Source organism: Aquarana catesbeiana, linkage group LG03 (genome assembly GCF_042186555.1).
Source record: "Aquarana catesbeiana isolate 2022-GZ linkage group LG03, ASM4218655v1, whole genome shotgun sequence".
Taxonomy (NCBI): domain Eukaryota; kingdom Metazoa; phylum Chordata; class Amphibia; order Anura; family Ranidae; genus Aquarana; species Aquarana catesbeiana.
The window spans coordinates 416033933-416055099 of record NC_133326.1 but is presented as its reverse complement, the minus strand read 5'-3'; the positions used below and the strand labels follow the sequence as shown (position 1 = coordinate 416055099).

Below are 21167 nucleotides of genomic sequence, written 5' to 3'. Positions count from 1 at the left end.
AAGCAGTTTGCTATGGGGCACTCTGCAAGGTGGAGGGGCCCAAAGCTCCGGCAAGGGACCCGAGAAGAGGATTGGGGCTGCTCTGTGCAAAATCACTGCACAGAACCGGTTAGTATAACATGTTTGTTATTTTTTTTACAATTTTTTTTTCTTTACGGTCACTTTAGGAGAAACTCCATTGTACATTATTTCAATATCTTAACTGTGGAGTTCAGGTGCACTGTATGGGCTGTCCAATCAAGCTGGGAAAAGCCAGGGTCTAGAGTAGCTTTTCTCAACCTTTTTAAGATTGAGCAACCCTTAAAATAACTTTCAGGTCTCATGGAACTCTAACTGCTAATAAATACTACATCTACAGCGCACAGAACATTAGGATGAACAGTATGTTATATATTTACATACAGTAGTCTGGTTGAAAACATAAGACATAAGTACATCCATTTTAACCCACAGAGAAAAAAAAACTTGCACATGAAAACCTGAAAAAATGAAAACCTCCATATACATAATCCCATACCCACAGTTGATTCAGAGGAAGGCAAAAAAAACCAAACAAATAAGGCATAATCTAATTTGTTCAAACTGGGGTAAAAATTCCTTTCTGATCCCCCAAGCTGCAATCCGATATCCCCTATTCTTACCGTGAAGAAGCTTTTCCCGTAAATGGGAGCACACATAAAGAGTGTTCCCTTGTCCTCTGTGATGACCTTAAAGTTAAAAAAAATCTACACCAAATTCACTATATGGACCACTTACTGTATGTATTTATAGATTTTGATCATATCCCCCTTATTCTTCTCTTCTCAAGAAAGAAAAAATTCACTTCAGCTAATCTTTCCTAATCAGCTGAGCTTCTCCATGTCTGTTATCAGTTTGGTTGCCCTTTTCTGCACCTTCTCCAGTTATGCTTGTATAAAACCCTCTACCAATAGGTAGGTGCTAGTAAGGTTTATTTTTACTAGGTTATCCAGCACAGGCAAATTTAGGCAGGCCTATGCTGCATGCTAGGCCTGTCTGTTTTGATCTGGGGGCTGGGAGTGGTCAGAATAGCAGTGGGTGTGACCACCTGCACTTCAGTTCTGAGGCGCCTCCCCTGCTTCTGAGGAGAATGTTCTAGAAGAGGGGCTGCGTCTGGAACTGGAGTGGCAGGCAGCTTTTGTGTGAGCCCTGACCAATCCCCAATCAGTATTGGCAGGGGGTGGGCCTCATATATAAGCTGAGGTGATATTCCACTGGGGGGAGAAGTCGGCTGAGTGAAGTGAGGAATGGCATGTTAGACAGTCGCAGGAGGCCATCCCCATCTGGGGGGGGGGGGGGTTGCGCCGATCACAGGAGAAGGCCCGGGGAGAGCTGTGAGGGAAGATTGCCTCTACACGGTCATTGGCAATGTCTCTGCCACCACACAGTCGGATGGCAGAGAACTCCTGGAGCAGAGGGGCGGGTGAAACTGTCAGTACGCATGGCCCAGTCAAAGTTCCTCATCAAGGACTCAGGGGTGTTGGAAAGTCAGTGAGTGTTACCACAGTGGAGGGCTAGAGGTGCCAAGGAGTCTGTGAGGGAACTCTGCTAGTACACGGTCACTAGTGGAGTCTTCATCAAACACACGGTAGATGATGGGGAGACCTGAATCAGAAAACAGACTGTGGTGATCTGTGTCAAGTCGATGTGGCTTGTGGGTGCATGATTTGCAAGTTGGGCTGGCTGGGAACAGTAGTCCATATTTCCTAGAAGATATGCTTTTAACCCACTAGGCCTCCGGGAGAGGTTCTGCAGGCCTCAGGCCTAGTGGCAGCGAGCAACTGGAGCCACAGTAGGGAGACTTATTCAGAGTGGGCCCCTACTATTCAATAGAAGAGGATGTGTCATCTTTCAAGTGGTAACTTCAAGTTTGTGCAGGAGGAACCAAGTGTACAGGAGGAAACAAGTTATTGGCAGGAGGTGAAAGAGATCTAAGAACATTGATTTTACCCGGTCATTAGTGATGTCTCTCTCCTTCACACGGTGATGGTAAGAGAACTCTTATGCCATGTACACATGACCGGACTTTTTGTCCGAACTGGTCTGACGGAACAAATCCGTCGGACAATTTGATCGTGTGTGGGCTTCATCAGACCTTTTCTGTTGAAAAATCTGTTGTTTGTATACTAGTCCGACGGACAAAAAAGGACGCAAGGGCAGCTATTGGCTACTGGCTATGAACTTCCTTATTCTAGTCCGGTCATACGTTCGAAACGATCAGACTTTGGTGTGATCATATGTAGGCAAGTCCATTTCATTGGAACTCCGTCGGAACTCCGTCGAGAAGTCCTTCAGAGTTCAGTCCGATGAAAAGTCCGGTCGTGTGTACACGGCATAAGATGGAATAGTCTGCTGAGGTTGAGCAGAGGAGGAGCAACAGTCTGCATGGAGATGCAGGAGGAGATTCATACCTAATACAATATGCACATTACATCTTCTGGCTCTAACTTTATCAGAATGTATTAAATCCTAAAAAATGGCAATAACTTATCCTATGGGCATCCCATATTCCTATCCCTATCCAAGTTGTACCCCCCAATAAAACAACAAAAACAAAGCTCGCAAAAGACTGTTCATTGTCTCTGGATGTGATGTATGAAGTCTGGCAGTGGGGTGATTTGGCAGATTGTTTGTTACTAGCTGCAACACCATGGCTACAGTTTGTTAACTGGTGCCCAAAACTGAACTGCATATTCTAGAGGAGGTCTTACTAATGATTTGTACAGGGGCAAAATTATGTCTCTCTCTCTCTACATCCCATACCTCATTTTATGTAGTTACATAGTTATCTGGCTGAAAAAAGACCATCTAGTTCAAGCAATAAAAGGAAAAAAATGTATACATATACTGTGTGTATACAGTATCTCACAAAAGTGAGTACACCCCTCACATTTTTGTAAATATTTTATTATACCTTTTCATGTGACAACACTGAAGAAATTACACTTTGCTACAATGTAAAGTATTGGGTGTACAGCTTGTACAACAGTGTATATTTGCTGTCCCCTCAAAATAACTTAACACACAGCCATTAATGTCTAAACTGCTGGCAACAAAAAGTGAGTACTAATATTACTAATATTATCCTGGGCATCCCCTGGTTGCAAGCCCACAACCCGCAGATAAACTGGGAATCAGGAGAACTGACATTTTCATCCGCCTACTGCCAGCAGTCCTGCCTTCACCCCATTCCTATGAAACCTGCACCCCTTCTTGGGATACATACTGACTCTCCCGTGTCACAACTCATACCAGCCGCTTAACATGAATTCCTGGAAGTTTTTGATGAACAGAAAGCAGACATCCTACCACCTCACTGCCCGTATGACTGCCCAATTGAACTGTTGCCAGGTGCAGAAATCCCTTTCGGGCGCATCTTTCCACTCTCTGAACTGGAACTTAAAGTACTACGTCAGTATATTGATGAAAACTTGGAGAAGGGTTTTATGTGGCCTTCCACGTCCCCCGCGGGTGCTGGAATCTTTTTCATAGAAAAAAAGGACCATACCTTGCGCCTCTGCGTTGACTACCGGGAATTAAACAAGATCACCATCAAAAACAGATATCCTTTGCCCCTGGTTCCGGAACTGTTTCAATGCTTCAAGACGTCCGCAGTATTCACAAAACTTGACTTACAGGCGCATATAACCTAGTTCGGATCCACGAAGGGGACGAATGGAAGACAGCTTTCCGCACTAGATTCCTGTGCGTCGGGACCCTATGGGGTAAAGGACCGTGCTATACCTCAGATGGACACCGGCGGCAAAAGCGCCCTGAGGCGATTCAGTTTGCATAGGTAGCGCTATACAAGTCACTCATTCATTCATTCACTATGAGTATCTCGTCATGTCCTTCAGGCTGTGCAATGCCCCAGCAACATTTCAGCATTTTGTCAATTACATTTTTAGAGATTTCCTTGATCTGTTCCTGATTGTCTACTTAGACGACATCCTGATTTTCTCCAACTCCCTCTCTGGACACCGTGAACATGTGAAGAAGGTCCTCGGCCGGCTAAAGGATCATGGACTATTTGCAAAAGCTGAAAAATGCAAATTTGAAAAAGAAACAATTCAGTTCCTAGGACTTATTATTTCCACCACAGGCATCTCCACGGATCCCCAAAAAGTTAAATTTATCCTCGAATGGCCCACTCCTACAGACAGGAAGAGAGAATCATAGAATTTGCCAATTTCTATTGCAAATTTATTAAAAATTTCTCTGCCATCATCTCTCCTATCACTCAGCTTACAGGACAAAACACTAGTTTTTCATGGACACCTGCAGCACAAGCAGCTTTTGACCAGTTAAAGACTCTGTTCACCTCAGCACCCATTCTGCAGCACCCAGACTAAGCATCACCTTACGTCCTGAAGGAGAAAATGCCATGGGAGCCATCCTGTCTCAGCGTCGAGGAACGACGTTACGACGTTACATCCCATCGCCTTCTTCTCGAGGAAACTCAGTCCCGCGGAGAAGAACTATGATGTGCGTGACCGAGAATTACTAGCCATAAAAACAGCCCTAGTAGAATGGCGTTACTTACTGGAAGTAGAGGCGCACCCCATTTTGATCTTTACCAATCACAAAAACCTTGAGTATCTTAGAACTGCCAGATGATTGAGGCCACGTCAAGCCAGGTGGGCACTGTTCTTTTCCCGTTTCTCCTTCCACATTACCTTTAGACCAGGTTCCAAGAATGGCAAACCCGATGCGTTATCACGCATGTATCCACAAGAGAAAGGACATCACCAGACAGATACAATCCTGCCGGCCCAGAGTTTTCTGTTGCTACAAGCAGACCTAATCACCCAACTTAAGCAGGCATCCACAAGGGATGTTCTACCACCAAGTGTCTGTTTCCAGGTACAGGAGGGGCTATTCTTGCACAACCAGAATGTATTTGTATCCCCCAGCTTGCGCCCCAAGATCCCCAGCCTGTGTCATGACTACCCCTTGGCAGGACATTTTGGGGTAACCAAGACTGTGGCGCTTGTACAATGGACCTTTTGGTGGCCAAATCTAAGGTCTGATTGTAAGGATTATGTCGGTACCTGTGGGGTCTGCAACAGAAGCAAGAATGATAAAACCAAAGCCTTTAGCCTGTTAAGGCCATTGCTCATTACCAAGAGACCCTGGGAGATGATCAGTATGGATTTTATCGTTGAGCTTCCACCTTCCGAAAGATTCACCACAATCTTTGTGATTGTGGACAGATTAACAAAGATGGCCCATTTCGTCCCCATGTTAGGAACCCCGTCTGCAACAGAGACCGCTTGTGCTTTCGTCAAGGAAGTGGTGAGACTCCATGGAGTACCCAGCAGTATCACCTCCGATTGAGGGGTGCAATTTACATCGAAGTTCTGGAGATACCTGTGCAAGATGTTAAAGATTGAGACCGGTTTCTCATCAGCCTATCGCCCCCAGACGAATGGCCAGACCGAGCGCACAAACCAGACAGTATCTTCGTGTGTTTCTCATCTTTTGCCCAGGATGCCCAGGTTAATGCAGGTTAATTGGGACACATTGAATAATATATAAAAACCGAGGCAAGGTTATCATTTTTAGGAGAGCAGAGCGGCCAAACCAGGAAACATTAAGGTTTCCCCATTCCTTTAAGTCATGTTGGGCTTTTTTCAGAACACTACAGAAATTTGCATTATACAGGTCAGCTAATTTAGTCATAATTTGAATGCCTAGGTAAGTTATGGCCTGCTGGCTCCACTGGAAAGGGAAAGAGTTCTGGCATCTCTCCACCTCCTGTGTTCCAAGGGTAATATTTAGGCATGGGATTTCGCATAGTTGATCTTTAGGTGTGACAGAGTCCCAAAGTGTTCTATGTCTTTTAGCAAGTTAGGTATAGAAGTGATTGGGGAGGTCAAGGAGAGCAAGATATCGTCTGCAAAAGCAGTGACTTTATACTCCCTATCCTGTACTGTAAGGCCTTTAATGTCAGAGTTATCTCTTAGTCTATTGAGGAAAGATTCCAATATAAGTACAAATATCAGAGGAGATAGGGGGCAGCCCTGGCGAGTACCATTGCTTATGGGGAAGGAGTCCGACAGGTGACCGTTGACTCTTACAGCTGCACTCGGAGAGGAGTACAACGCCGAGATATGGGCCAACATGCGTGAATGAAGACCAATCGTCTTAAGTACCTCACGCATGTAGTCCCAGGCCACCCTGTCGAATGCATCTAGTGATAAAAAAAAAACCCCTGTGTTTTCGAGGTAGTGAGCCAATGGTGGAGATTTAGTGCCCTCGATATCTCGACTATCTATATAAATATACATTCTTTTTATAGCTCACAGGCTTTGCTAAAACATGGAGCTCTGCTTCTTGAGCTGGGGAAAAAAGGATCCAATGACTATGAATACAGAGTATCCTTCTGGGTGATAAACTGCATCCTCAAATCTACAAAAAATGAAATATCTGGGTCTTCAGGGAGTGTGTCCTGCACTGGGCTCACAGCAGCTGATTCCTACATCATCAATTTAACACGTGTCTTCCTTTGTCTCCAGCCTCCTCCAATAGAGGCAATAAGGTGGCTGGATTCAAATGTACGCATTTTTCATTGTTAGATTTGTACATAAACAAACTCATATTTTAAACCTTTCATTAGACAAACATTTAGTTAGCTGTATATTTGCTGCACAGAATGTTGGACCATTAAAAATGAAATGTTTGACCAAAACAATATCTAACTTTGTCTAATAGCACCTTTGCATAAAAGCCGCAGCTCTGATATATCGGGATGAACCCTTCATTACTGGGTCCAGCTTGCATAAATATATTACAATGGCTTGTTTTCTATCATGCTGTTTGTGTAAGAACTCCAGTTTGATGTTTCAAAAGACAACTTTTTCCTGGCAATATTATAACAAATGATAACAATACCCTGCGGTCATGGAGAGATGCCCATAAATCCAAAATATTCTTGCTTTTATACCACGGCACTTACAAGGAAAAGGGGCACATCATTTCACAAATCCACACATTCTGCTTTGGATTTCAAAAATAAAAATAAATAAAAACAAAAGGATCAACAATCTGTATGATGCACCAGAAAGCATCAAAAACTATAAAACAACTGGCTGCAGGTGGCATCTATCCTAACAGGGTGTGTGGACTTAATGTGATGGGTCTGTTATATTTAAATTTTATTTATTATAACTCTCACATCATGGACCGCACATCAAGTTATTATCAAAAACCTTAAAATTTCATTTTTGTAGAAAAACTTCTTATGTATCCCATCCATCATGGCTTTGTTAAATATTATGGCAGCTGTATTCCAAATAACAACCTCATCTTAATCTTTTTTTCTCTCAATAAGGGCTTATTGAATAAATGTAAAATTACAAAATTGTTATCTTAATCTAAACTAATCCCATTTTTACAAATTTCCCCAATAACCTGGATTTCATTTCCAACCAAAGGTTGTCTAAACCAGTTTCAATATATCTATATTATTAATAAAATCGTTAAACTCATATTAGAAATGAATACTCATTATTACTTAATTTTACTTTTTTAAATGCACAGTTTCCACTATCAAAGGATATTCAATTTGTGTAATACACGGTTAAATGTAACCTTCATTTTACCATGTCTGGAAAACAGATTAAAAAAATAATTGTGATCACATTGTTTACCATTAGATTCGTTAACCCTGCACATTTTGTTATAAATGTTATGTCTAAAAAACTGGAATTGGCATGGTGTCCGTCCAGCTTATCACTGACCTCTCATCTCAGCTACATTCGTTCATGAGAGCACAAAGGAGGGGGTCACATCTGCGTACATGACACACACAAGCAATAGAACTAAAGGTCCCAGCATTCGCACACACATACACAAATATCTCTCTAAAATCGCTTACATTTTTCCCATTTGTACACAACACATGCATATCATTCTCTCACTTTCTTTTAACTCTCATTAATATTTCCCTGCCTAAATTCTGCTTTCCTTATTTTGTTCAGATATCCTTTATATCTAGCTTCTATGATCAGACGGGCAACCAGAGTGCTCATCCCATCTTCCCTCTCTGACAACATATAAAGTATTCTGTTTTAACTCTCATTTCTCTATTTCTGACTTTTACTACAGCAGTTGTAGTGCCTGACCCCAAATTCTTCCCACAACTTAACATGAAAATGTCCCTTTCGGTCTAGTGTTAATGTCACCCTTGATCCATCCTGCTCACATAGATAGCTGTTTCTCTAGCTGTTTACTCTGCATGATTCTTAGTCCCTGTGGACCTTGGTAACCCAGTTACCCAATGTGGATCCCTGTCCACTCTAACCATTAATCTAGGGGCTCAGTATAGGCGGAACCACACCTTAAGTTCATATATAGCGCTCCTCTTGCGCTGGGCATTTTTTAGGGTCTCTTACCCTTCATTCCCTTACTTAATTTAATGCCCATAATGACTGGCCAGTCTTCTCTACATGTGCCTATACCCTCTTGCCTCTAAACTACTTTATCTAGCAGATTTACTACATATACCTGTGAACAGCACTATTCTTCCCTTTCTTATCTATAGCACTCCGATGGACAATAGACAGGGACAACATAACATATAACCACCAATCAATATTGTTCGATTAAGGGAAGTAAAATAGGTACCCTTTGTCCCGAAAATGCCTTACCGATCAAGGAAGTCTGATAACTCAAATGTAAGCAAAAGGCTTACCTCAGCCGGCTGATTATCAGAAATTCCCGGATCGTCTCAAGCTCCTCGTTTCGGATACTCAGGATCACCTGGAATCCCCTCCTGGCTGGCTCGCCATGCTGACTTGGTTAAATTGATGATAGGCAACTCCTATCCTCATATTGATTAGTGGTTCCAAATTAATAATAACTACTGCAGTAGGGAGCAGACACAAAAGATACAAAAAAACAATATCTATATGTGGTTATAAATATAAGATCAAAGTGCAAAATCAAGTGTCCACATTTAAAAAGTTCAATTCATTGATATCAACACATAAAGTGCAAGTAAGTGGTGTCCACAAAAAACAGTGTTCCTCATGCTCCTCCTTAATGGTGTTCACAATCCAGCATGCTTCAGTGCTCTCCTGTGACCCCCCACTTGTGCTTGCGCTCACCTCTGAGCGTGTGACACGGTAATTAAACGGTGTCTAAACACGCATTGGTGCCACCCCTTGGGCTCATACAGGGTATGCTGGTATAAACTCCACCACTCTCAGATGTCATCAGATAGTCTCACATACAAGAAAGAAAAAGCTCCATAGTGTGATACAGTAGGGATTTATTTAAAATATATTAAAACTTCCCTCCAGAAGGGTACTCACAATATGTAGGTGCGTGAGTGCACCAATCTTTCCAGAGAGTGTTTGCGTATTCGGCACAGGGATCACGTGCCTTCCTCTGGGGGATCCCCCAGAGGAAGGCACATGATCCCTGTGCCGAATACGCGTCGGGGAGGGGTAAGACGGAGCTGTCAGCAACAGAGGTAGATGAGGAACGACACACTGCACGCCATACAAACGCTTGTTTTATACAAGCACTCTCTGGAAAGATTGGTGCACTCACGCGCCTACATATTGTGAGTACCCTTCTGGAGGGAAGTTTTAATATATTTTAAATAAATCCCTACTGTATCACACTATGGAGCTTTTTATTTCTTGTATGTGAGACTATCTGATGACATCTGAGAGTGGTGGAGTTTATACCAGCATATCCTGTATGAGCCCAAGGGGTGGCTCCAATGCATGTTTAGACACCGTTTAATTACCGTGTCACACGCTCAGAGGTGAGCGCAAGCACAAGTGGGGGGTCACAGGAGAGCACTGAAGCATGCTGGATTGTGAACACCATTAAGAGGGAGCATGAGGAACACTGTTTTTTGTGGACACCACTTACTTGCACTTTATGTGTTGCTATCAATGAATTGAACTTTTTAAATGTGGACACTTGATTTTGCACTTTGATCTTATATTTATAACCACATATAGATATTGTTTTTTTGCATGTTGCACTTTATGGGATACTTTTATATAAGTATTGTATTCATTCTATAATTTATATATTACTAGCATTTTTTTTTTTTTTTTATATTGAAATTTTGTAGTATAGTTTTACACCATATATGCACCTCAGAACTATTGGGATATATCTGTTTTTTCAGCGCAGGCACGTTTATTTATATTTTTTGGTTTATGCACGCAATGAAACGTGGTTAGTGTTTGCAGCTTATCTATATTTGTTTCACCTCACAGAGGCATCAGTCCATCTTTGGCTCACAAGACCCCCACATAATTAGACACAAAAGATACGCTCAGCATCTTTCCAAATAACTGTTCTGCTTTATTATGACGCAATTGAAGGTTTATATACACATGATTACGTAGGTATCACATTAATATTACAATTGTACGTTTATGGTAACAAGGGGCGTTACATAGGCAGACTAATTCCAATCAGGACTCGAAAGAATGTAAACATGTACTGAAAACATTATTAGTGCTGTGTGCACAGTGAGGGCAGTGTGCAATACATACAAAATAGAATACAATTATATACAGAACTTACAAATTTCCATTACACATGGATAGGTCATCCACTGGGCGTCTGCAAGGGGTTTAGAGTTCCCTAGTATGGGGGAGTAACACCGTAAATGTTAATTCTCTGCTAAGTTCTTACGTTCCTAAAGTGGGGGTCAGGACCAAAAGCATGGCGATAAAGGTTTATGTTGTAATGACAAGCCTCGTAATATGGATGAAGTCCAGGAGCAGCATAATCTTTACTCACTCTGACATCAGACAGTCATCTGGGGTGGGCTGCTTTGCAAAGGTGGGTAAGAGCTTGTTGCCAAGCAAGGTGAGTCACGATGGTAATAACAGCTAAACTAAGTGAGGTAACAGAAACATAAACTTCGTGGGTATACACTCACAGGTAGGTAAGAGCAAGATATCCAAAGATGTCTCAAGCCTCCTGGCGGTCCCTGCGAGGAATTGCAGGGGGTCCCAAAGCTTGCTGATCCAAGTCACGACGAGATGCATGGGCCAGGAGGGGCCTGATCTCCGGCGTCTTGAGCGGTGTCTCTGCGCTTTGGGTGAGGGGTTATGTGATAACGGTTGCCCTGCCTTTGATGGGAAGTGAAAAGCACACCAATCCGGAAGGGGTATGTCAAGTTGTTCACAGAAGGCTATCAAGTCTTCTGGCGACCTTAGGAGAGCGGTGCAGCCTCTAGCGGTGGCCGAGAGGCAGAACGGAAATTTCCAACGGTACTGTATGTTACGCGCTCTCAGTTGATCCAGCAGGGGGTGTAAGGCTCGCCTGTTTTGTAGTGTAGTTGGGGAAAGGTCTTGAAAAAGCTTGATCTCAGCGCCGTTATGTTGTATACGGCCCCTTTCCCTAGCTTTTCTTAGAATTTCTTCTTTGAGTGGAAAGTTCACTACACAACATATCACATCCCTCGGGGGTTCGTTGTCTCGGGGTGACGGCCTAAGGGCTTGATGCAACCTCTCCATCTCGATAGGAGAATCTGCCTGTCGATCCAGTAGCTCATTAAAGATGGTGCATATCACTTGTGGCAGGGAACCAGCTTCTAGCCCCTCGGGTACCCCCCTGACTCTGACGTTATGCCTACGACCTCGATTATCGAGGTCCTCGACTTGATGTTGGAGGTCATACAGGTATGAGAGTTGGGCATCATAGGTATGTTGGACTTGCCTTATAGCAGCCATATGGAGCTGCGTGGTTTGCTCTACTTCCGATAGGCGAACCGCTACCGCCTGAATGTCCGTCTTAAGATTGTTGCTGGTGATGTCGGAAGCAACATGTTGCAGGTCCGACAAGCTCACCGCTGGGCTGGAGCGTTGATCATATGCGTCTCCCTCCTCTGGCTGGGAATCTGAGCCGTGGCTTGGAGAGTAAGGCCCTGAGGCCTGCGGAGTCTGTGAGGCCTCGTGGTCATCTCTATATCTCTGGGATGTTGCGACTGAGTTGCGATCCCGTCTCCCTCGGTGTCCGGGATGCAGAGGCACTCCTGTTCGACTTTCCCATTGTGGTAAGGAGCGGCGGTTCCCCGAAAAAAATGAATTACAATGCTCGGCTGGCAGGAGCTCTGTGTTTAAGTGGCCATTCCGGGATCCAGCCAAACCACGCCCCCCCAAAATTTACATATATTTTTTATAATTGGTGCCTGCAAAGTCCATCCTTCCTGCTTTTCTATTTAAATATTAGGGGTGTTCTTACCTTTGTTGCCAGCAGTTTAGACATTAATGGCTGTGTGTTGCACAGCAAATTTGCACTGTTAGACAAGCTGTACACTCACTACTTTACATTGCAAAGTGTAATTTCTTCAGTGTTGTCGCATGAAATTATATAATAAAATATTTACAAAAATGTGAGGGGTGTACACACTTTTGTGAGATACTATGTTTGTGTGTGTGTGTGTGTGTGTGTATATAAAACAAGATCCAATTTGCTCCAGCAGGGGAAAAAAATATTTCCTGATCCCCCAAGAAGGAATTGGATATACCCTGGATCAACTTTACCTCTAAATGTTAGTATCCAGTTATGTTATGTACTTTTTAGGAAAGAATCCAGGCCATTCTTAAAACAATCTACTGAGCTGACCAGAACCAGCTCTTGAGGGAGTGTATTCCACATTTTCACAGCTCTTACTGTGAAGAAGCCTTTCCGTATTTGGAGATGAAATCTCTTTTCCTCCAGACATAGAGTGCAAAGAGTGCCCCCTTGTCCCCTTGCCCCCTTGTCCTCTGTGATGACTTTAAAGTGAATAGCTCACCACCAAGTACACTATATGAACCACTTATGTATTTATACATGTTGATCATATACCCCCTTAATCTCCTCTTCTCCAAAGAGAATACATTCAGTTCAGCTAATCTTTCCTCATAGCTGAGCTCCTCCATGCCTCTTATAAGTTTGGTTGCTCTTCTCTGCACTTTCTCCAGTTACCCAATATCTTTTTTGTGAACTGGTGCCCAAAACTGAAATGCATATTCCAGATGAGGTCTTACTAATGATTTGTACAGGGGCAAAATGATGTCTCTCTCTGGAGTCCATGCCTCTCTTAAAACAAGAAAGGATTTTGCTCACTTTGGAAACTGCAGCTTGGCATTGCATGCTATTATTAAGCTTATGATCTACCAGAACCCCCAAATCCTTCTCCACCATTGACTCCTCCAGCTGTTCTCCTCCTAGTATGTAAGATGCATGCATTTTCTTAGCCCCCAAGTGCGTAACTTTACATTTATCAACAATAAACCTCATTTGCCACACAGTTTCCCAATGAAACAGTGCATTGAGGTTGGCTTTTAAATTGGAGACATCCTTTAAGGATGTTTTTTCACTGCACAGTTTGGTGTCATCAGCAAATGCTGAAATGGTACTTTTGACCCCAGACCCTATATCATTTATAAATATATTAAAACGTAAGGGTCCCAACACTGAACCTTGGGGTACACCACTGATAACCTTAGACCAGAGTATGTATCATTAATCACTACTTTCTGAATTCGGTCTTTTAGCGTTTTCTATCCATTTACAAACTGATTTTTCCAAGCCTGTAGACTTTACCTTACACATTAGCCGTGTGCGGGGAACTGTGTCAAACACTTTGGCAAAATCTAAATATAATACATCCACAGCCATTCCTTTGTCCAAGGTTTTACTTACCTCCTCATAAAAAGAAATCAGATTTATAAGACAACGTCTGTCTTTTATGAATTCATGCTGTCTGTTATTTAGAATATTTTTTTTCCAGCAAGAACTCATTTATATGGTCTTTTATTAAACTTTCCAGTATCTTCCCAACTATAGAAGTTAAACTAACAGGTCTATAGTTACTTGGTAAAGACTTTGATCCCTTTTAAATATAGGCACCACCTTGGCCTTACGCCAATCCAGTGATTACTATTCCAGTCATTAAAAAAATTGGAACAATGGCTTTGAAATGACAGAGCTCAAATTCTGGCATAGGTGTATGCCATCTGGTTCAGGTGCTTTATTCACCTTTATTCTGTCTGAATATTTCTGGACCATATCAGTTTTGAGCCATAGGGGTTGATTTGGGGCTGTGTCAAAAACATTCCCATTATGGACATGAGCTCCCCCATGCTCCCCTATGTATACACAGAGCTGAAGAAGGTATTTAATAAATATGCCTTCTCTTTATCCCCAGTCACCCACTCCAGATTATTTTGTAAAAGGCCTACATGCTCGGACCTGACCTGTTTACTATTAATATATTTTAATAATTTTTGGGGGTTTGCCATACTATCTTTTGCAATCTGTCAATCGTTTTGAATTTTTGCGTTCTTTAATTCCTTTTTACATATTCTGTTATATTCTTTTCAACATTTAAAGATTATAGTGTTCCTTCATTTTAATATTTTTTTTTAAATCTTGTATTATTTATAGCTATTTTAGCTTTGGATGTGAGCCACAGATCTTATTTTTAGCCTTTTAAATGTATTGCCCATGGGAATATACTTTGCAGTGTTTTTACATACAGTCGCTGTGAAGAATACCCATTTCTGTTCAGTGTTCATCGATGCAAATATTCCCTCCCAGTCTAAATCTTGGAGAGCAGCCCTCATCCTTGGAAAATTTGCTCTCTTAATGTTAAGTGTTTTTATCATTCCCGAATGTGTTTGTTGCTTACAGCTAACATAAAATGAAATCATGTTATGGTCACTGCTGCCCAGATGTTTTTTTATATGAACATTAGTAAGCTCTGCAATATTAATAAGCTCTGCATGGTTTGAGATTACCAGGTCCAACAGAGCATCATTCCTAGTCGGGGCCTCAATGAACTGTACCATAAAATTGTCTTGTAACAGGTTTATACATTTTTACCCTTTAATTGTTCCGGCAGTGCCATTACTCAAGTCAATATCAGGGTAGTTAAAATCCCCCATTATTATCACCATCCCAGTCCTTGCAGCCCTTTCTATCTGTGCAAGGAGCACAGATATTACAAGAAAGGATTTTGCTCACTTTGGAAACCGCAGCTTGGCATTGCATGTTGAACTATAGGAATAGCTAAAACAGAATATTGCTTACTTTGAACGCTAGACACCCACTGTACTCACTGCACTTTGCTGCACTGACAATTATTTCCAGTAATAGCGATGAAATGAAATAAATAATAGAGACTAGAAAAGATTAGAAAAGAAATGCTGACAGCGAAAATTGTAATGTTCCTTTGCATTGTTGACCTTTGAAATGCCCTCTTACACTGATGGTCAGTGAAATGCTCATTTACATTGCTGGTCAGTGGAGAAGGGCATCCGTAGATTAGACCCCTTTCAAACTGGGGCGGTTTGCCGGCATTATTGCGCTAAAAATAGCGCCTGCAAACCGCCCCTAAACAGCCTCCGCTGTTTGTTCAGTGTGAAAGCCCGAGGGCTTTCACACTGAAGCGGTGCGCTGGCAGGAGAAGAAAAAATCTCCTGTCAGCCGCTTCTTTGGAGCGGTGAAGGAGCGGTGAATGCACCGCTCCTAAACCGCTCCTGCCCATTGAAATCGATGGGACAGCGCGGCTATACCGCGGTAATACCGCGGCTATAGCCACGCTATACGAGGGGTTTTAACCCTTTTTTGGCCGCCAGCGGGGGGTTAAAACCAAACCGCTAGCGGCCGAATACCGCGGTAAAACAGCGCTAAATATAGCGCTGTTTTACCGCCGACGCCCCCTACCGCCCCAGTGTGAAAGGGGCCTTAGTGTCAGTGGTAGAATGACTTTGGTGTGACTTTGGTTCCCTCCTGGAACCATTGGGAAAAGGGCCCTCTCATACTGGTGATCAGTGGGAAGAAGGCTCCTTACATTGGTGGCATTGGGCAGAATGATTTTTGTATTAGTGATCATTTTTAAGAATACTCATTGCATATTGGTCAGTGGGAAAAATGGCCATTGCATTGATAGCCAGCGGGAAGAATGCTCAATACATATGTAGTCCGTTGGAAGAATGCTTGCTACATATATGGCCAGTGGTATAGATGTCCCCCTTACAAAAAGCGAAAAAGGTCATTGGTGTCAGAGGTTACTTATTTGAAAGGGAAAAATGCTCACTACTCAAGGGAACTCTATCAATCTTTAGAAGTTTCCTAAGTTTCCACAGCACCCTAGCTGAGAAAGGTTGGTCTAGAGGGAACTGGGACTATCCCTCCTGTCTTAGCCAGTCTAAGTTCCACAGGCACCGCCAGTAACTTCATAAATCTAGCCTTGCCTCAGCTCTTTCAGATCCAGCTTCTCTTGGTAAAGAATCAATTCCCCTTAGTTATCATTGATAATTCTCTGTTGTCATCGACCAGTCACCCTACAAATCCTCTACCTCATCCTTAATTTTTTAAATTCTGCATCATTTAAAAAAAAAATCTTCTATGTCATGTCTACCCTACCCCTTGATCCTGGGCTACCTGTGACTACAATGTCACACTTCCTGAATTTACCAATTTTTCAGATGCCTTCTATGAAAAAGCAGCCACTGTTTTGCCTTCTTACAGATCTTACAACTGTCCCATTGATCTTGTGCAAGGTATTACTCTGCCCAAGAGATGTGTATACTCCCTTTCTGAGCTAGTGTCATACTCACCTATTCCACACTCCAGGGCTATTCTCCTTCCCTCTATGAGACCATTGGTCTGCAGCCAACCACTGACGCCTTTGGCAAAAAGTAGCCAGGCTTTGTCTCTGCGTTTGAGCAATGTGTCTCCACACTACCTGCCAAGCCCCTCCGGTGCTTCCTAGTGACTTCCTGAGTGTCTCTGGACCTCTGTGGGTCTCATTTAAAGAAAAAGATCCTAAAGAGGAGAGTAATGTTAGGATGCCTACATGCTTGCTTATCTGCCAGTTGCCCCACTGTCTGGTTCTTGCTCTACCGAGAGGCAGCCTGCGTCTTTTTTTGCTGAGCTGTTTTTTCTCTTCTCAGCTAGCGTCTCTGTTGCTGGGCAAAAGGAAGCAACCTTTCATCCCTACAAAGGGTTTGTTCATTGCTGGCCTATATTTCCCCCATTCAGGTGGTCACATGCCTCCCAGCCTCAAGATTGTTCCCTTTAAACATCATCTACCTTTACCCCAGTGTTTCTGATACCTTACTGTTGAACAAGTGTGTCTGTATTCTTTGCCTGGTTGTTTCTTCTACTGACCTTTGCTACATTTCTGAATCTGTCTACTGTCTGCTGCTTGTCCTGATCTTTCCTACAATAGGCATCCTTTAATATTCTGCTTTCTGCTCCTTTAATGTTCAATTCGATGTCATATTCTACAAATCTGTACATCTTAAAAAATGTCAGGGAGTTAACACATTTGATCATTCATCAGTTTAGTTGGTTTCCAGAAATAAAAGCAAAGGCATGAAAAGTTGCTTAAAGGGCATGACTTTTTTCAGTTTTTGATATTACTACACATTAATGTGTGGCATTTGTAATGAATTAACTCAATTATGATTTTAAAATTCCAATTACACAATACATTTACACAGTATTTTTGTTTGCAGAGTGAAGAAGATGGTACGTGCAAATCACTATATATATATATATATATTTATATATATATATATATATATTCTTATTTATATCTATGTTATAATTGTTGTATATATCTGTGTAAAGACAAAAAGGTAAGATATTTCTCTAATAGTTTCCCTTAAAGTTTTTTCTTTTTACTGTTAAACAAATCAGTTTACAAATGTTTATAGCTGTTGAGATTTTTATAGGAGATCTATGGGACTAATAGAGTTTTGCCGAACACCCCCAGGTTTGGTTCACTCCAGAACTCTCGAACATCGCAAAAGTTCAGACTCGAACTGTGAACCCTATTAAAGTCTATGGGACCTGAACTTGAAATGTCAAAAGTGGCCATTTTGAATGCTTATATGCAAGTTATTGTCCATAAAAAGGGTATGGGGGCCCGGGTACTGCCCTGGGGAACATGTATCAATGCAAAATGTTTTTTTTAAAAAGATAATTTTTATAGGAGCAGCGATTTTAATGATGCTTAAAGTGAAATAAAAATTTAAAATTCCTTTAAATATAGTGCCTGGGAGGATCCCCTAGTCTGCCTGTAAAGTGGGACATCTGCACAGTGTATAGAACCTGCTGCAGCAAAACTGACATATATAAAGGAAAAAAAATTACATTTAGTTGATTTTCCTTGCAAGCTTTATGAGTCTGTATGATGAGGCTACAATTTAGTGTACTCGGAACAAGATTAGAGATTTTTTTGGATAAATTCTGGTGTCTTTTTGGCAGATTTTGGATGGAAGTAACAATTTTTTGCACCACAGTGAGCAAGCCTTATGTGAAGAAGCCAAATTATAGTACACTCAGGCCGGGATTAACAATTTTTTTTAGCTAGTCTCTTTCGCAGCCTTTGGATAGAAGTAACAGGTGCGAAGGTTTCGGTTTTGGTGGTGCCTTCACACTGTAACCCTATAGAGGTACTCTTAAATAAAAAAATCTGTTTGTTTTTGTATGTTTTGTTAAGAAAAATAATGCCCAACAATAACCTCAAAGGAGAAGTTTCAAAATAAATTTACAAATCTCTCATCTCGCCATCTTCTTCCATCTTCTTCCTCCTCTTCTACTCCTTCATCCTCTCATCTCGCCATCTACTTCCTCCTCTTCTACTCCTCCTATATACAATATATTATTACATCTTATTAGAGCTTCTCCAAGGTGTTTGGACAATGCCCCATCAATATACTCTTCTGTATTGGTGAGCCACCCACAGAGACCAGGTATTCCTTGTATTCCATACCCCACTTCAGTTTTACCATTACTGGCTTACCAGTAAGGCCAGTAAGGAATGGTTTTGGGTTAAGTGGCAAATTTATTCTGCCGCTGAAGCCACCGCTGATCTACAAATCAGTGAAAAGGAAGGAAGATTTCCCCGTGGAATGTTCCAAGAACACACCGACGGAGAGGGCAAGAAATGAAAAGAAAGGAAGTATATGCACCTGTCAAACGGGTGGGGAAAAATTGGGCTTTAGGTGTTGCCTTCATACTGTAAACCTATAGAGGTACTCTTAACGAAAAAAAGAATTGGCCATTTTTTAAAACATTTAAAATATTTTCACCTGTCAAACAGGTGCGAAAAATTGATCCTTGGGTGTTAATTGTGCCTGTGAAACCTATACCAAAAAATCACTTCAAGATAAAATCAACACCCACAAAGCTAGGTAGCCTAGACAGTCTTGCAGAGATTCCAGATCCCAAAAACATTTGATCAACGATATCAGCATCAGGGGCTTGATAGCTGCTGTTAATCCAAGACTGATTCATTTTGACAAATGTCAGCTGGTCAACGGAGTCTGTGGACAGGCACGCTCTTTTATCTGTCACAAAACCTCTGGGAGCATTAAATGCTCATTCAGAAAGCATGCTGGAAGCAGGGCAGCCCAGCAGCTAAATTGCATACTAGGCAAGTTCTGGACAGTGGTCTATTCTCATGACCCAGTAACCCAGTGGATTGTCTACTGGAAAGCTCTTCATGTCTGCTTTCGTCCCTAGATAATCTTCCAACCTATGATGCAGATGCTGCCAATGGGAGGTGGAAGCTGACAGCCCTGGGTGCCGAGGACTAAAACATTTTTTAAATGCATCACTTAGGCGGCCCCCTTCTCTACCGCTCCTCCTTTGACCAACAGAAGCCTCAAAACTACCTTTTCCATGAGACTTTAACCTACCAGAGTCTGGAAAGGTGTTACATAAACTCCCCTTTCATGTGTCCTCAAGATATTTCATCCTGTGCTCCCTCTCCTCTTGTGTGTTCTGTGGTGTTGCAAGAATAGTGTCTGCATAAAGCAGGCCTTAAGCGGAAAGGAAGTCCTCCTCTTCCTGCCGCTGCTCTGCCTCAAGTGCCCTGTCCATAATGCCACGCAGAGTATGCTCCAGCAGGAACACAAGAGAGATAGTGTCACTGATGCATGCATTGTCACAGCTCACTATCCTTGTCACCTCCTCAGATTGTGACAGTACAATGCATGCATCCTTTTATTAGCAGCCATTGGCGTGGGGAAAAAAAGCCGAGCTCCCCTGAGCCTGTGCCATACTCACATAAGTACTTGTTAATGGCCCTCTGCTGCATTGTTAAAGTTGAATTCCACCTGGTGGGCATGTCACAAATCAGGCAGTTTACTGATAGATGTAATTCCCGCTGAATTTCAGCCAACTGAACACTGGCTGTTTTTGACCACCTGAAATGGCTACAGACTTTCCTGGCCTGCCTTAGAAGATCTTGCAAACCTGGGCACCTGTTTAAGAAACGCTGCACCACCAAATTGTGGACATGTGCCAGGCATGGCACATGTGTCAACTTTCTCTGTCGAAGGGTAGACAGAAGGTTAGTGCCATTATCGCACACCACCATTCCTGGATCAAGCTTCCATGGCCTGAACCACCTCCTGGGTCTGCCCCTGCAGAGCTGAAAGAATCTCTGCACTGATGTGGCTCCTGTCCCCTAGACAGACCAGATCAAGCACTGCATGGCATCTTTTAGCCTGACTCGTCGAATAGCCCCTTGAATGCTTAGGGGGTACTGGTGGTTCAAAGGACAATTCAGCAGAGGAGTGCATGGAGGATGAGAAGGAGGGAGTGGAACTGACAGATCTCACATCATCACCATCAGCTACATGGAGACGTAGTGGCAAAACCAGCTCCAGAACTGAGCCCTGTCCTGCATCATTCCTAGTTGCAAGCAGAGTTGCCCAGTGTGCTGTGAACAAATATGTCATCCCTGACCATGCGATGGTACAGAGCTGGAATGGCCTTATGTGCAAAGAAATAGCCACTTGGAACCTGCCATTGTGGTACAGCACATTCTGAAAATTCACGGAAGGTGGCAGAATCCTCCAGATGGAAAGGCAGTAGTTGTAAAGCCAGCAATTTGGACAAGCTGGGATTTGGACTCTGGGCATGTAGGTGGTAGGGAGTGTGTTTTTTTTTCGATGCAGCCGCTAAGGCAGGGAAATTTGCCTGCTATACTCTCCAGCTGGTGGTGTGCTGCTGGCAGACATGCTGCAAGGACCTGTGACACCCTTTGCTATACCATGATCCCTGTCAGTGGAGGCTGCTGAGAGGTCATGAGATATAGCAGGGGTAGACATGAAAAGTGAGGAGTGAGGTGGAGAAGAATTGTGTCCCTTCTG

At 42.6% G+C, this 21167-nt stretch overlaps 1 protein-coding gene across 2 annotated transcripts in view; it reads left to right on the top strand.

Moving 5' to 3' along the window:
* Nucleotides 1–21167, top strand: part of LCP2 (lymphocyte cytosolic protein 2) — a 460964-nt gene that overhangs the window by 325525 nt on the left and 114272 nt on the right. For both annotated transcript variants that reach the window (XM_073620738.1, XM_073620739.1), the window contains one exon: nucleotides 17517–17529. In XM_073620738.1, the coding sequence (XP_073476839.1) occupies nucleotides 17517–17529 (13 nt within the window). The remainder of the gene's footprint in view (nucleotides 1–17516; nucleotides 17530–21167) is intronic.